This window comes from Eumetopias jubatus, unplaced genomic scaffold, assembly GCF_037043125.1.
Source record: "Eumetopias jubatus isolate StellerSeaLion01/CBP00866 unplaced genomic scaffold, mEumJub1_p1.0 scaffold_1, whole genome shotgun sequence".
Taxonomy (NCBI): Eukaryota; Metazoa; Chordata; class Mammalia; order Carnivora; family Otariidae; genus Eumetopias; species Eumetopias jubatus.
Window position 1 is genome coordinate 165,284,847 of NW_028274807.1, and position 18,160 is coordinate 165,303,006.

At 38.3% G+C, this 18,160-nt stretch overlaps 1 protein-coding gene across 1 annotated transcript in view; it reads left to right on the top strand.

The window, feature by feature from the left end:
• The first annotated feature begins 328 nt into the window (after positions 1-328).
• VGLL4 (vestigial like family member 4) overlaps positions 329-18,160 on the top strand; it is a 134,571-nt gene continuing 116,739 nt past the window's right edge. Inside the window, exon 1 of the mRNA XM_028101783.1 lies at positions 329-392. Within this exon, the coding sequence (XP_027957584.1) occupies positions 329-392 (64 nt within the window). The remainder of the gene's footprint in view (positions 393-18,160) is intronic.

The following is an 18,160-nucleotide window of genomic DNA, read 5'->3' on the forward strand; positions in this document are numbered from 1 at the left end:
TATGCATGCACATAAACATTTATAAGCACAAATAACATGGGCATGAATATTACAATATCCCTTCTTTTAGCTCTAAAACTAGCTGCTTCCTGGAATCAGCAAGGTTTAGCTTAGTAGACAGAATGGAATTTAACCCTTTGCTCTATCTGTGCCTGAACCAAATCCACTGGATTTCTTCACAGACTGGGAAGAATTTCATCCTCTGTATTGTGATTTGCATGTGGTGGGGGAATCTTTCTAATTGTTAACTACCAGAATTCTAAAAGAGTCCTTTGAATTCTCTTTAAGTTCCTTTTTTTCTTTTTTTCCTTCTAGGCTCCAACCAGGAATGGAGACACCATTGGATGTCTTGTCAAGGGCAGCATCTCTGGTGCATGCTGATGATGAAAAACGTAAGTCAGAAACCTGTTTTAAAGTGCTTTTTACCTATGCCCTCTTGTCTCCCGCATTATAATAGACTCATGTGTTTCTCCACATGGTTTTATGGTTATATGCAGTTTATTTTGGTTGTTTTCCTCAGAGATAACAGCTTAGTACCGTCATTTTTATTTTCAAATGCTAGAACATGTAAGTCTTAGAAATGTCATCTTTGGATGCTGGAGCTCCAAGGGTTAACTCAAGGAAGTCTTGTCCTTTCTGGCTTCCCAGCTCTTGAATGGAGATAGTCCTTAAGTGTCTCTGGAAGTTTAGATAAATGTGTTGCTTGACAGACTAATTGACCAGCAGAGAATTAGAGGTGGAAAAAGTCAAGATCATCCCTATCATAGGTAATATGCAGTGCATATAATGGAAAACAGTCTTGAAAATTCCACTTGCATTGGTGAGAAGGAGCAAATATTTGGGGACAAATTCACTAATATAGTGGGGGACAGACGAAAGAGAACATGACATTGTCTTCCACAGGGTAACTCCACAATGTGTTAAAGTGCTTTTCCTACTCATCCTAAGGCATATTTGTTTTTAAATGTTCTTGTTCAAAGTTAAAATTGCTTGCTGAACACTATTTGCGAGAATGGCTGTTTTACATGGGAACAGAGTTAAGTGTTCTTTTTCTAAGCGCTAACATGCTAATAACAAAAAAAAAAATATCTAAGGTTGAGCACTTACATTGTAAGTTCTTAAAGATGAACTACTTTCCAGTTTAGAGCTTAATGAATTGGCAGGCTGGAAGGTGCATGTCCTTAAAATATAAGCTCTGCCTTTTTACTGGCCAAGACTTTTGTTTTTCTAAGCCTCAGTTTCCTCATTACTAACATGAAAGAGCAACACTTCAGAAGGTATTTGTGAGGGTTCAGTGAGCTGTTGCAAAGATGGGGCTTACCTTAGCTCTTGGCTCCTGATGGGGGACTTCCATGCTCTGTTCTCTCTTGGCACTTGGTTGGCTTCTGGTAGGACATGTTCTCCTCTCTGTCTGTATCTGGGTGGGAAACCCTCTTCTACTACCAACACTCCTGCAAGGTTATCTTTAGACTAGTGATTGGATGAGATAACAATTAGAGGGTTTTTTTGGTTTGTTTTTTTCAACCTCCTACATAATCTACATTTACTTAGCTTTTGATTGTTGGGAGGATATAACTACCCTTTGATGTGGTATAATTATCCCTTGCTAAGGAAATTGAAGCTCAGGGATGTTAAGTGTCATTCTCAAGGACACTGAGCTCAGGAGAGGCAGCTCAGGTTGTAGGCTTTTATCTAACCCACCAAAAACTAGTTTAAGCCTCTAAGATTGCAATACATGTTATTGACTTGAATAGCCAGTTACAAGCTTCATTAAGTATGAATATAGGTAATTTAGAAGTTTTTATACTTTATAAGACAGTATTTTGAGTTTGTTTTATAATGCCCTCGTTTAGTTAGGACAGCTCTTTGTGTCTTGAGGGTGGAGAGTAAAAGTTTCTTCTCTTTTTGTGCTGCTTTCTCAGGTTCAGCCCTGGAGCCCAGCTTCAGGGTCACTGTTAAGGCTGGAGACCAATTCAGTGAGCAGTGATTGGACCCTTATGTATAAGGAGCATACGTAGATGAACAAGGGACAGACACTGCCTTTGTGGAGCTTATGAACTTAACTCTTGCTGCTGTAAAATGTATAGGAGGGGGAGACTGGGCATACTTAATGATAGAAACAGAATGATAATATCAAGGGAGAGAGGAATTCTTACTTTCCTCTTGTGTTTAACACAGCCATTAGTGATTTGCAGAGTAAGGATCTATGCATATGCAAGGCCAGAACGATCACAGAGTAGACTTTATTCTGGAATATTCTTCTTTGGACTCTGGTGATTCCAGTTGGTTTAGGAGTGGGCTGGCATGATTCTGGAATCCCTCTGGAATGATTTGTTTCTTGGGATCATTTTTTATATTTAAAGAAGAGGAAAAAAGTCCAAAGATGTCTATAATCATTAACATGTAGGCAACATTTTTAAGAAACATTTTTACTGTGGCGGTGTGTACATCACCACCACGAGAGCACAGAGCTCAAAGACTAGGCATTCATTGTATTTTTTGTTATCTAGTAATGTAAGTATATGAAAATTTATGCAAAGTTGAGCATTGAATCTTCGAGTAGATTTCTTAAGAATTATTTGGGCTTGTTCAGCCTGAATCAGCTTTCTCTGCCCTAGATTAATTCTATTTTAGCTTTTGTTATAAATTGCTCTTACACTTAACATTCTCCTCAACACTTTAAAAAAAGTCTTGTGTATGTAATCTGATTTGGGTGTCTTATTACAAACAGAAAAATGTTCTACTACTTGAGATCAGTTTCCCGACTCATGTAGGTGACCTAAATGACTTGTCTTTTCTTTGGCTCACAGAGACTGAAAACTCAGGCATTTTTGAAGATGTTATTGTTTGAGCATTTTGAAGAGAACAGTGCCTATTAGGACTTGAGTCTATAATACCTGATAGCCTTAAGGCTTCATTATGTCTACTAGCAGAGAATAAAAGAAATATCTCAATGGGACACTGTAGAGCTGAAGTCAATAGTGAAATGGTGGTTTTGTAGTAACACAATAGTCATTTATCTGGATGGCCTAGAAGGAATACATTTACTTAAAATAATCATTCCACTGCTCATGAGACATTGATTTAATCAGCATCTAGGGTAATCCTGGAAGGTACTTAATGAAAATACAACGTGAGATTGCCCGTTTTCCGTGTGCTGGAGGAATCTCTCCTTTCAGTCATGATTGATGCTGGTGCTGGGAAGACCCCAACCTTTTCCCAGGTCTGTTTTTTAGTAGTCAAAATTGAACAAAATTTGAGGACAGGACACTTAGACACAGGTTTATTAGAACACTTTGTTGTTTCTTTAACGCGATACTTCATTTTATCGTGATGTTTACAAAATATTTTTGGGAATTTTGTTCGTGTAGCTTCTGATGATGAGATCTTCTTGTGTCTGCCGACTTCTTCACCTAGATTAAAATAATTTTAAGAAATGTGTAGTTTTGGTTTTGAGGATTTTGGTGGAGGGGATAGCACTTTTCGATCCGCTCTGATGAGCATGTCTATGATTGGAAAAAGCGGGATAAGGTTGGTGTGACTGATGTGGAGACCACAGGAAGAGAAGGCAGCCTTGGCAGGGGCTGCTGCTGTACCCACCAGCTCCTCACTTGCTGAAGGTCACTGAAGGTTGACTGATCATAAATTACCATAATCCTTCCAAGTAAAGCACTGCCAGGAATGCAAGCTTTTCTTATTGTGGGGGACGGATGTCCCAGGTGCATGGGATATTTTCATGTATATAGGTTGTGGTCTGTTTTGCCTTAAAAAGGAAAAAAAAAAAGCCTGTCTGGGGCACCTGGGTGGCTCAGTCGTTAAGGGTCTGCCTTCAGCTCAGGTCATGATCCCAGGTGTCCCAGGATCGAGCCTGGCATCGCATGCAGCTCCCCGCTCCGCAGGAAGCCTGCTTCTCCCTCTCCCCCTGCTTGTGTTCTTTCTCTGGCTGTCTCTCCGTCAAATAAATAAGATCTTAAAAAAAAAAAAAAGCCTGTCTGATTAATTATAAGATAATGATCAATTACACTCATGTACTGTTTTCTCAGATAAATTTCCTTCCCACAAGATCACGACCAGCCTCTGCATCAATAAAGTAACCCGGTTGCGGTGTGCACAGGTTATGGGTTCTTTAGCCACCACTTTGCTTTGAGCAGATCGGCTGGATCTGCTCCTGATTTGTTCCTGTCTTTCTTCCTCTCCTCTTATTCTCTTGTTTTTCCTCTCAGCATCTGTTAGGGTGGCTTTCAAACATTTTTGACCATGGCACAGAGTAAAAAAGTATATTGTGACTCTTGTATTGATATATTGACATAAATGATACAAAAGCTGCATGAAACAAAAATTACCCTGACTTTGCATGACGATATGCCTGTTCTTTATAGTCTATTTTATTTAAATGAGAGTTGGGTCATGACTCATTAAATAGACTTTAGGATCCATTGATGAATTGGGACCTGCACTTCAAAAAACATGATTTGGTTTATATCTCCTTTGTTGGATAAACTTGCTGCTGGCTCTTCCCTTCAGGTACTGGGAAGACTTGACGAACACATGGGTCATGAAAATATGAGGAATATATTGGTGACTAGACAGAAATGACATCATCATATTCTCTTTCAAGAGTATTGGAGGACTTGGTACCCCAGTTGTAAGCAAACGTGACTACTCCATTAGGGGCAGTTCCTCCCTCTCTCAGCCTCTCTTGTTCCCAAATTTTGGAGAGGTACTCAAGAAAATGGTCATTCCCCTTTGGTTAAATTTATTTAGCTCCATCTCGTTCCCTAAAGTGTGCTCCTAGCTGTACATGGCTATCAAGATTGCCTAGCAAATGTGGGGCACCTGGGTGGCTCAGTTGTTAAGCATCTGCCTTCGGCTCAGGTCATGATCCCGGGGTCCTGGGATTGAGCCCCGCATCCGGCTCCCTGCTCAGCGGGAAGCCTGCTTGTGTTCCCTCTCACTGTCTCTCTCTCTGTCAAATAATAAATAAATAAAAATCTTTAAAAAGATTGCCTAACAGATGTTAATTGAAAGGATGCCCATCTGATCATCTGTAGACTAATTTGATGGGTTTGATCATTGCATTAGTGATTTTTATCCTTCATATCTTAGAACACCCAAGAGGGAAACCATGCATTTCCATCCATGACAGGGGCCCGCTGTGGCAGTGATTCCCGAAGAGAGGAGGAAGGGGTGTTTGTAAGCATTCTGAAAACGCCTTACCAGGTGATTCTGTTGTTGGATCCCTTGTCCCAGCTGAGTTAATGGTCTCATAATACTCCGTAGGGAATTCTGGATCTGGATCTTTAAGAAGGAGGGGTTAGATCCTCCTAAGTGTGAGGTGCTCTAATTCTTTGGCTATCATATATTCTTTAACCAAATTCACCAGTGGTTTATATTTTGTCCCATTTCCTCTATCATTGTCTCTCTCATATATATGTGCATATATTTGTATATACATATGTGTATGTATATATGCAGAGTATTTTTCCTGAAACACTTGAGAGTAGGAGATATCAAGCCTCTTTACTCCTAAGCCCTTCAGTTATGTATTTCTTTCAAATGAGAACATTCTCTTGCATAATCACAATATGGTTATCTTTATTAAAATGTTACTTAAATATATATAAGCATAAAACTAGGCACAGAATCTTTATGCATGTAGTTCTTTTGCAATTTCATAACCAGAATATGAATTTATAATTTAAATGTAGCCATAAACGTTAACCGTGATACAATAGATAGTAATCTGCTCCAACAAAAGCCTGCTCCTCCAGTGTGGTCCTGCTCCCATGCTGGGTTTGATTCTTCAGTGTCAGGGTGCCTGTACGGCCATGTGTCCTTTGACACAGTTTCTTCCCCACGTTTATCTTTGCAAATTCTTATAAAATACTTCATTATACAGATGGAGGTGATGTAAGTTGGCTTTCTCTTAGTGCAAATGTTTAAATTTCATATTAGGCTTATTTCTGTCCTTTTCTCATTAGGCCAGAAAGAAATGCAAACAGGTCTCTGAAATCATGTGCCAATACCTGGTTGTATAATAAATGTCTGATTTTTTCCCCCCAATTTTCTTTTTTTAAAGGAAACTCTATGTCCAGCATGGGGCTCGAACTCACGACCTGGAGAACAAGTCGCATGCTCTCCTGATTGAGCCAGCCAGTTGCCAAAAAGAGTCTCATTGAAATAACAACACAAGTGAAAATTCCTTAGACTTCCGAGCTTTGTCTGTGAACCTCAGTTTAATCACTGTATTATTTTATTTAGTTTTCACAAAAACCCTATTAAGTAGGTATTATAATTAGTCCCATTTTATAGATAAGGGAACTGAGGCTTACAGAGTTTATATGATTTGGATACTAATTATAGTAAATTATGGTACTAATAAATAAGGATCCTTAGCTGGTAGTGACTGTGCTGAGATTTGAACTCAGGCAGCCCGACTCTGAAGCCTAAGCCCTTAACTTCTCTGCTGTATGCCTTCTCAGAGAGAGGGCACTGAAGATTGGACTGCTGAATGAATGCATGAACAAATGCATCAGTGCAAACATATATACATACACACATACGAAACTTCTGTATAGTCTACCTCCACTAATAAGTTAACAAAGAGGTTTTTCTTTGGAAGATGTTTCCCAACCAGTGAAATAGTATTTCATGAGTATTAAGTAGCTGTAATCAGCCAAATGTTAGAATGGGTAGTGGCATGTATTCAAGAGCCGTAGGGACTCTGCCATGTGTGTCCGTGGCTCAGATACTCACAGCCACAGAACTCTTTATAAGGAGCCGCCTTTTCCAGTAAATATTTCTCAGTTAAGACGCTCTGATGGGTATGGGCGGCCTCACAAAATAACAGATCCCTTATTGCCAAAGTGTTCAAGCCGAGAGATGAGATAACCACTGTTCAGACTCATTGTAGGAGAGACTTGGCAGTGGGTGGGTGGCCACGCTTGCTGACCTAAGATTCTGTGAGTCTGTTAGATCCTAGACTTGCTCAAGGCAAGGATCCTGTTCCATACTGCTTTGTATTCCAAGCATGTTCCATTTGATGCATATGGTTGGCATTTAATAAACATGTGTTGGTAATAAAGTAACCACTGTAGTGAAAGGCTCATCTCTAAGGAATTAATTTATTTAACACTAGCAAAAATGACTCATTATAATTATCACTATTACTATACTAATAATGTACAAATTGAAAGGAGTACTGTATTCCACTTGATAATAATTAATAGTTGGTGAAACATTTTCATTTGATGGTTGTAACAGGAACTTTTGCAGTAGGCTGAGTGGGAGCTGTCAGAGAAAAAAATTAAGCTTGAAAACGTTGCATGCCTAATTCAAGATTAATGTGAAAAAAAAAAAGTTCAAAGTGTGTCCCTTCACTCAGTGCCTTCATATGCAGTCACATGCTGTGATTGCCAAAGGAGCACTTAATAACTGAGCGTCATCTGTTGCTGGGGAGTGCAGCGGACTCCGGGGGAGGGAGGCGCGAGGTCTTGGGGGAGCTTGTCTCACTCGACTCTGTGTTCCCAAGCATCCTTTGGATTTTTGAAATAAGGACTGAATTTACTGCCCTTTCTAAAGGTTGGAGTCACTAATAATATGCTTTGTGCTTTCAATTATGTCCCCTTTTGTGAACAATGGCATTGAAAATATCATCTCCCAGAAGTGTATTTTACTTCTAAAAAGTTCATAAAACATAAGGTGGGGGAGTACTTATGTGCTAACTTAAGACACTCTAAGTGTGGTCAGTTGCTTTAATCAAAGTTTGCCTCCCAGGATAGGTATCTGGCATATAATCAGAAGGGCTCCCCTCCAGAGACAGCTACTACAAATGTCTCTGCTATTTTTGTACTTCTATATCAGCTCAGATTAGCATAATAAATGTTAGAAATGGATCTCCACTGGTGAAAATAATGGCTTGTTAATTAGCATAATGGATGTTGGAAATAGATTCTTCCACCGAATAGCTCTTAGCCACTTGAGGATGGTTTACTATGTTTCCTTTAAACCAGTATTTCTCAGTCTTTAGAAATCCATGCTTTCCTTTAATACACATAAGAATGTGATGAGCTATTTTAATGTTGTTTGCAATTCAATTTAAAGTTTCAGAGTCAAGAATCCTTGGATGAAGTACTTACTTTTTTCATCTGATGCCCGTCTTCCTCAGTGTCCCCTCTGCTTCCCAGCACGTTCCTTCTTTCCCTCTCTGCATCTGGAGAATCTCTGCCCTGAGCAGGATCTTCTCCGCACGTCCCTAGCACCCGCAGCCATTCTCTGTTGAATAGGCCTTCTAAACTCACCGTTGGGGGTCGCTATCTCCTCTGCCACCTCTGGTTCCCCCATGTCCCTCCTATAATAGGTACATTCAGACGTAAACAGTGATTTTTGTGTGTGGTCTGGGGATAGTGTACCTGGTACTACCACCAGTTTTGATCTGGAGCTCTTTGGGATGGAGGGACAGAGGGAATGGGAAGGGAGACTGGCGCCAAGGGCAGCAAGCAGCCACGTGTAAGTCCGTAGAATCCTGGAGAACACAGGGCTCTTTGCCCCTTTTCAGGAGGCAGCCACAACCCAGCTCCAGTCACTGTCATGTCAGAGCTGACTCATGGGAGCTGTCTGCGTGCGGCTCAGCTCAGGGCACCATGCTGGGAACTTGCAGTCCGCCGTGGTGGGAGCAGTGTAAATGCTGCAGATTGGGGCTTGTTTGGTCTTTCTTCCCATCAGAGCCAGTTAATGCATACCAGCGCTCACAGGCTCCCAGTGACTCCTTTTACATGGGAATGTGGGGCTGGGTTTGCCAAATTTTCTGATTCTTAAAGACAAACAATCCTGGATTTTTATGTAAAATGTGTAGATTTTTAAAATTCCATTTGAGCCAAACAGTCATTTCCTTGCCGAGATCAGACCTGTATCTGTCTATCTAGTATGTGCTTTCTGGTCTAGTTTCAGTACTTCTATTAATGTGACCTGAAATAATAGTAGATTTTTGAAAGAAAGCAATCTACATCAGCTTCTCTCCCTCTAATTGTAGTTGTGAATTACTATAGCAATTCTTTAAGAGCTGAAAACATCGACCCACTTCCTAGTATCTCTCATTAACTTAATATGGAAGCAATTTGGATATGGGTATATTTTTTCTTCCCATTCAGATTTTCTGTTAAAAGACAGAGGCCACATCTTTGCTTCACCTTGTTTCGCTTTCTTAAAGATTTATGTTACACGCTTATGAAATACTGACTTGATTTTGGATGTGGATGTAATTTGCAGAAGGAATACATTTGGGTTTACACTTTTAGGGAAATAGCATCAACTTTGAAAGATCAAACTGTTACATCATTAGTGGCTTTAGATTTATTGTAACTGCCTTTTTACTGGATCAAACTCTTGATTCCTTGTAAATGAAATGAATAAATCTTTCTATTTGAAATCTGGGGAAGTTCCCATTTCCTTCTCTAGGACCATCTTTCTCATAAACTTTATATGTGGTTTTTTTTCTCCCTCTGAAAAATATTGCTTAAATGTTACTTTCATGGAACTTGCCATATTTAACTGGATTGTAGTCACTTTTTAAATGAACTTGACAAAGCAGAAATCTGTTTTGTTCACCAGTAAGCAAGGGTTGAGCAGAATGATTTTTCTTTTCCTTAGCAAAGCGCTCATTGGGGTGCCTCCAGTAAAACAGTTTAAATTACAAAGGAATATTTCATTTAGGAACTCAGGAGGACAAACTGGATTTTGGGGGTAAAATGGCAGCCTGAACACATGCCTTTAGCTCCCCTCTTAATAAAAATCCTTTAAAATAACAAAATACAGACCTTTTAAAAAAATCTGTTACACTGCCAGAAAACCAGAAAAGGTGCCTACCTTTAGGAGACCAAAAGTTAGGAAGAATTCCTGGAAAACTGAAAAAGGAAACAAAAACAAAAAAATCATAACCCAAAACACAGGTGCAGAAGGAAATGGCATTAAAAGCAGAGTTTATAGTGACTAACCGCTACTGTCAGGAAGGGGCCTTAGAGCCAAATTCAGGGAACTAAAGTATTGCATTTATGACAGTGGCCCTCTGGCGAAGAGCTGAGAACTGTGCTCTGAAGAAAGTGAACACTCCGTCTTGGGAGCATTCCTCCAGTGGGTGTAGGGATCTGAGAGAAGCAGAGTAGAGCTTAAGATGAGCGTGATCACCCCCCCACAAAAAGCAGGGTGGGCAAGGCAATGTAAGCCTTCCTGTAGGCAGTGTCTACAAAAATCCTTCACCACTAGAGGAAACACTTTCTTATTTCTGCAGGTTTGTGTTTGTCTCCCAGCCTGCTGTCTTGCGGGTTTCCCACTCATATACCCTAAAACACAGCTGGGTCAATGGACACCTCTTCTACTCTTACATAGAGCCTACAGTTGCCCCTCCCCAACGAGAGACCCAACGCTAGCTAGCCCGGAGAGGCATGCATTAGCTGCCCTTGTTGATTGACCTAGTCTTTTCTGCTGAAGTATGAGTGAATATCAAAGGATCATGCGACATTCAAGGAAAGCAAATAGGATGAAAGAAAGACCCAGAGTAAGCAGACTTTGTGGAATATAGAAGCTGAAAACATGTTAGTTGGTATCTTCAAAAAGATTTGAGGTAGTGAATATGTTAGATAATAGCCTGCTATGAAAAAATATTTCTGCAATAAAGTTCATGGAAATTTAAAATAGGGTTATTGAACTTAAAAGATTAAATACATCTTGAGAATCAGGTGGATATGATGATTAAAGACAAATTTAGTGATCTGGAAGATAGGCAACAAAATTTTGCAGAATATCACAAGGAACTTAGGAAGTAATAGAGATCTAAAATATCCATCAGATGGAAGTTCTGGTGGGATGAGGCCAAAGAAGTACAGAGAAGATGCATTTATTAGAAAAATAGGAAATTAATGGGCCCAATGAACAGCCAAAATAATAATAGTAATAGTAGTAATAATAACAGCAAAGTAGAAAGAGAAGAATTGATCTCTGCTTTTATTTTTATAAATAAAAATGAAAATAAGCCTAAATGATAAAGTTTTTTTTTTAAATAGGCCAATAAGTGACATAAATCATTGGCGAGTTTGATTAGGGAAAAGAATATATGCAGTTATAGAACATTAGAGATGACAAAAGGGGCATTATAATGAGTATAGATGAGAATAATACACAAATACATATACACATATAACAAACAATGAAAAATTATAGGTGAAATGGATGATTTTATTTGAATCACAGAGAGGCAGAAAACCTGAATTTTGGTCAGTGATTTTAGGAAAAATTGAAGAGGTAGTCAGAAATATGAGCCCCAGATGGTTTTATAAGTGAATTTTATCAAGTCTTCAAGAAACAAATCTCCTGTAACACTATTCTAGTGTGTAGAGCACTTTGTAACTCCTCTGTAAGGGTAATAGAACTATGATACCAGAAAGTGGACAAGGAAAGCACAAAGCATATGTATATATTATAAATCAGTTTCCCTTCTAACATAGATATGAAGATCTAAAGTATTAAAAAATTCAGTCTAGTAGTGTATTAAAAGAGTAACATATTACATGTGCGGGTAAGTTGTTTGCATCATAGGAATGCGAGCATAGGTCAGTAACAGAAACTCTTATAATGTAATAAATTATTTGTGTTACTTTAGTAGATTAAAAGAAAAATCCATGTAATGTTCATGACAAATTCAAAAAGTACCTGCTGAAATTCAACATCAGTATATAATAAAAACTTAGCAGGAGAAAAGAACTTCCTTGCATTGATAAAAGTTTGCATATGATATCACCATCAGTGTATGATAAAAACTTAGCATGAGCAAAAGAAACTTTCTTACATTGATAAAAGTAACCCACTAGAAACCTATGATCAATATGTTTAATGATGAAACAGTTTAAGTCCGGAGCAAGACAACTCAAATAGCATTGAACTTGAGGTTCTAGCTAATGAATTTTTTTTCAGAGTTTTTTTTCTTTCAGTTTTTAATTTTATTTTAGCTCCAGTATAGTTAACATACAGTGTTAAATTAGTTTCAGGTGTACAATATAGTGATTCAACAATTCTCTGTATTACTCAGTGCTCATTATGATAAGTATACTCTAAATCCCCTTTACTTCTTTCACTTACCCCCCCACCCACCTCCCTTCCGGTAGCCATCAGTTTGTTCTCTGTAGTTGAGAGTATTTTTGGTTTGTCTCTCTCTCTCTCTCTTTTTTTTCTTTGCTATTTATTTGGTTTCTTAAATTCCACATATGGGCAAAATCATATGGTGTCTTTCTCTGACTTATTTTGCTTAACGTTATACTCTCTAGCTTCATCTGTCTTGTTGCAAACGGCAAGATTTCATTCTTCTTTACGGCTGAATAATGTTCTGTCTCTCTCACACAAACACACACACACACCCTACATCATCTTCATCCATTTATCTATTGATGGACAGTTGGGCTGCTTCCATATTTGGCTATTGTAATTAATGCTGCAATAAACATAGGGATGCATGTATCCCTTTAAATTAGTGTTTTTGTAATTTTGGGGGCAAATACCCAGTAGTGTGACTATTGGATCATATGGTAGTTCTATTTTTAACTTTTTGAGGAAGCTCCATACTGTTTTCCACAACCGTTTGCATTCCCGCCAACAGTGCATGAGGGTTCCGTTTTCTCCACATCTTCACCAACACTTGTTTTTTGTGTATTTTATTTTAGCCATTCTGACCCATGTGAGGTGGTATCTCATTGTAGTTTTGATTTGCATTTCCTGATGATGAGGGATGTTGAATGTCTTTTGGCCATGTGGATGTCTTCTTTGAGAAATGTCTGTTCATATCTTCTACCCATTTTTTAATTGGATTATTTGTTTTTCTGGTGTAAATTCTTTATATATTTTGGATACTAACCCTTTATTGCATATCATTTGCTGATATCTTCTCCCATTCATTCAGTAGGTTGCATTTTAGTTGTGTTAATTGTTTCTTTGCTGTGCAGTAGCTTTTTATTTTGATGTAATCCCAATAGTCTATTTTTGCTTTTTTCCCCCTTGCCTCAGGAGTCATATCTAGAAAAATGTTGCTATGGCTTATGTCAGAGAAATTACTACCTGTGCTCTTTTCTGGATATTTATGGCTTCAGGTCTTACATTTAGGCCTTTAATCGATTTTGAGGTTTTTTTTTGTGTGTAGGATGTAAGAAACTGGTCCAGTTTCATTCTTTTGCATGTAGCTGTCCAGTTTTCCCAACAGTGTTTATTGAAGAGACTTTTTCCCATTGCATAATCTTGCCTCTTTTGTTGAAGATTAATTGACCATGTAATTGTGGGTTTATTTCTGGGTTTCCTGTTCTTTTTCATTGATCTGTGTGTCTGTTTTTGTGCTTGTCTCCTACTGTTTTGTTTACTACAGCTTTGTAATATAACTTGAAATCTGGGACTGTGATACTTCCAGTTTTGTTTTTCTTTTTCAGGATTGCCTTGGCTCTTCAGGGTCTTTTGTGATTCCATATAAATTTTAGAATTGTTTTAGTTCTGTGAAAAATGCTGTTGGTATTTTGATAGGGATTGAATTCTAGCTAGTGAATTTTTAAAAAGTGAAAGGTATAGGCAAAAACTAATTTTCAGATGTTTATAAATAGTCTACTAGAAAAATCACAATGTCCCCATGTATTATAACAGGAAAAAACTAGAACTAATAAAAGACTCAAATAAGGTGGCCGGTTATAAGAGTATCATTTAAAAAATCAATATTATCCTTATTCACTTGTAATAACCAGTTAGAAATTATCTCTAAAAAAGTCTTATTCACATACCAACCATAGATATAAAATATTTAGGAGAATACCTAACAAGAAACATATAAGACCAACATGAAGAAATCATAAAACTGCCGAATGACATGAAAATGATATGAATAAAAGAAAATACCATATTCCTGAGTAGAAAGATTCAAATAAAGATGTCAGTTACATTCATTTTTAATCTATGTAATCCTAATCAGATTCCATAATTCAGTATGATCCCAATCAGAATATCAAATGTAATTTTTAAATTGTTAAGCTGATTCTAAAGTTTATGTCAAAATTTTTGAAAAATAAAGGGTGGGGAGGGAAGGGACTTGCTATATCAGGCACTAAAAAACTCTATAAATTGTATTACTATAAAGGAATTAAAATGGGGTAATATTGGCATTGGGATAACCAGAGGAGTATTTATTAAACTTTTTAAAATCTGCGATCCATAGCAACAAAAGCATTTTACAGTCAAACCAGATTTCATGGGATAACGGAGATAGTGTGCAGGAAGTTTGTTGGGGGGGTGCTGTCAGGATTATCCCTGTGGGGGAAGGGAAGCATGCAGGAGCCCAAGGAGAAGTTGGGCCCCCCCCCCCCACGCAGTCCCAGCAGGCTCTGCCGCTCTCTTCTGTCTCAGGCTATTTCCTGGTGAACCCAACTTATAGCAGACCTCAGTGCAAACGGATGCTAATTTAGGATTACCTGGATGGTGAGGACCTTGATTATTCTCTTGTTCAACCTTCTTTCTGATGCACAGGTGCCCTCTGCAATATTCCTGATATTTAGCCCTCTGTCCTCTGCTTGAGTGTAAGAGATGGAGAGTTTATTATGTAACTGCACTGTCAGTGTTGAACACTTTGAGGATTTAGAGCACTTTTATTATAATTATTTTATAGTTTTTATTTATTTGAGAGAGAAAGCGTGTGCACGATCAAGGGGAGGGGCAGAGGGAGAGGGAGAAGCAGACTCCCTGCTGACACATGGGGCTCAATCCCAGGACCTGAGCCAAAGTCAGATGCTTAACCTACTGAGCCACCCAGGCACCCCTAGAGCACTTTTATTATTGAGTGAAAATCTGCATCCCTGTAACTTTCTCTCCTTAGACACACTTGTCTCAGCTATTCAAAATACCTCTTCCAATCCTTGGAATTGTTCCAATTTCCACCCTTGGGAAAATTGAAGAAAGTTATCACATTTCCTTTAAGTTCCTTCTTTGGTCCTTTTGAAATGCCTCATTTTCTCAGCTATTTCTTACATGATGTCCTTTATTTTTTCCTCCAGCTTTACTGAGGTATGATTGACAAAATTGTGTATATGTAAGAGTACAGCAGGATGGTTTGATATACGTGTGCAATGGGAGTGATTACCACAGTCAAGTTAATTAATACATCCATCACCTCACATGGGCACATTTTTTGTGTGTATGTGGAGTGAACACTTAAGATCTACCCCATTAGCAAATTTCACGTGTGCAGTACAGTATTTTCACCTGTAGTCACCAATGCTGTACATTAGATCCTCAGAACTTATTTATCCTTAACTGGATGTTTGTGCCCTTTGACCAACACCTCCCCCATTTCTCTCCCCACCCCCACCCCTAGCAATTAATTTTCTACTCTCTGTTTTTATGAGTTTGACTTTTTTAGATTTCATGTATAAGTGAGATCATACAGTATTTGTCTTTGGTTTATTTCACTTAGCCTGTCCTCCACATTCATCCGTGTTGTCATGAATGGCAGGATTTCCTTCTTTTTGTGCGTGCATGTGTGCGTGTGTGTGCACACGTGTGTGTGAATAATGCTCCACTGTATACGTCTACACACTACATTTTCTTTATCCGGTCATCCATTGATGGACACTTAGGTTGTTTCCCTATCTTAGCTATTGTGAAGAAGGCTGAAGTGGACATGGGAGTGCAGGTGTCTCCTGCAGATACTGTTTTCATTTCCTTAGAGTATATACCCAGAAATGGGATTGCTGGATCATACAGTAATTCTATTTTTAATTTTTTGAGGAAACTCCATACTGTTTTCCATAGAGGCTGTACCAATTTACATTCCTGGCAACAGTTGTACAAGGGTTTCCTTTTCTCCATGTCCTTGCCAATATTTGTTATCTTTTTGATAAGAGTCATTCTAACACATGTGAAGTGATATTTCCTCATGGTTTTGATTTGCATTTCCTTGATGATTAGTTGATGTTGAGCACCTTTTCATATATCTGTTGGCTATTTGTATACCTTCTTTGGAAAAATAATCAAATTCCTTGCCCATGTTTTGATTAGGTAATTTGCTTTTTTTTTTTTGCTGTTGAGTTGTATGAATTCCTTATATATTTTGAATGTCAACCCCTTATCAGATATATAGTTTGCAATTTTTTTTCCTGTTCTATGGGGTTGCCTTTTCATTTTGTTGATTTTCCTTTCTCAGTGCAGAAGCTTTTTAGTTTGATGCAATCCTACTTGTTTATTTTTGCTTTTGTTGCTTGTGTCATATCCAAAAAATTGACAAAACTAATATCAAAGAGCTTACCCCTTCTATTTTCTTTTAGGAGTATTATGGTTTCAGTCCTTACGTTTAAGTCTTTAATCCATTTTGAGTTGATTTTTCTATATGGTATAAGATAAAGATCCAGTTCATTACTTTGCATGTGGATGTACAGTTTTCCCAACACCGTTTATTTAAAAATTTTTAACTTTAAATTCAATTTAATTAACATATGCTGTATTGTTAATTTCAGAGGTAGAATTCAGTGATTCATCGGTTGCATATAACACCTGGTGCTTATTACATCATGTGCCCTCCTTAATGCCCGTCACCCAGATCCCCCATCCTCCCACCCACCTCCCCTCCAGCAACCTTCAGTTTGTTCCCTATAGTTAAGAGAGTCTCTTATGGTTTGTCTCCCTCTCTGTTTTCCTCTTACTTTGTTTTTCCTTCCTCTCCTCTATGTTCATCTGTTTTGTTTCTTAAATTCCTCATATGAATGAAATCCTATGGTATTTGTCTTTTTCTGACTGACTTATTTCGCTTAGCATAATACCCTCTAGTTCCATCGACATTGCAAATGGCAAGATTTCATTCTTTTTGATGCTGAGATATTCCATTGTATATATGTATATATACCACATCTTCTTTATCCATTCATCTGTCGATGGACATTTGGGCTCTTTCCATATTTTGGCAATTGTGGACATTGCTGCTATAAACATTGGGGTGCATGTGCCCCTTTGAATCAGTGTGTTTGTATCCTTTGGATAAGTACTTAGTAGTGCAATTGCTGGGTCATAGGGTAGCTCTATTTTCAACTTTTTGAGGAACCTCCATACTGTTTTCCAGAGTGGTTGCACCAGTTTGCATTCCCACCAACAGTGTAAGTGGGGTCCCCTTTCTCTGCATCCTTGCCAACACCTGTTGTTTCTTGTGTCGTTGATTTTAGCCATTCTGAATGACAGGTGTGTGGTGGTATCTCATTGTGGTTTTGATTTGTATTTACCTGATGCCAAGTGATCCAACACCATTTGTTGAAGAGACTCCTTTCCCAGCCTGTATTCTTGGAACCCTTCTCATAGGTTAGTTGACTATGTATGTGTAGGTTTATTTCGGGTTCTCAATTGTGTTTCATTGGCCTCTGTGTCTGTTTTTATGTAGTACCTTACTGTTTTGATTACTGTAGCTTTCTCATATAGTTTGAAATCAGGAAGTGTGATGCCTCCAGCTTTGTTCTCTCTCAATATTGCTTTGGCTCTTCAGGGTCTTTTGTGGTTCCATACAAATTTTAGGATTGTTTTTTTCTATGTCTGTGAAAAATGCCATTGGAATTTTGATAGAGGTTGCATTGAATCTGTAGACTGCTTTGGATAGTACGGACATTTTAATAATAGTAATCTTCTAATCCATGAGCAGGAGATGGCTTTCCATTTTTTAAAAAAGATTTTATTTAATTTATTTATTTATAAGATTTTATATTATTTATTTATTAGAGAGCGCGTGAGCTGGGGGAGAAGCAGGGGGAGAGGGACAAGCACACGCCATGCTCAGTGTGGAGCCTGATGTGGGGCTCAGTCCCAGGACCCTGAGGTCATGACTTGAGCTGAAATCGAGAGTCAGAGGCTTAACCGACTGAGCTACCTAGGCACTCCTCTTTCCATTTCTTGTGTGTCATCAATTTCTTTCCTTAATGCCTTATAGTTTTTTATGTACCGAACTTTCACCTCCTTAGTTAAATTTCTAAATCCCTTAGCACTCTTAATTTTATTCCAAGCTGTCTTTATTCTTTTTACATGTGGTTCAAACCAGGCCTTTGTCATATTACTCCCTTTTCCATACATATGATCAGTTATTATGCCATTTTTACGACCTTTGTGTCAGCTGCTC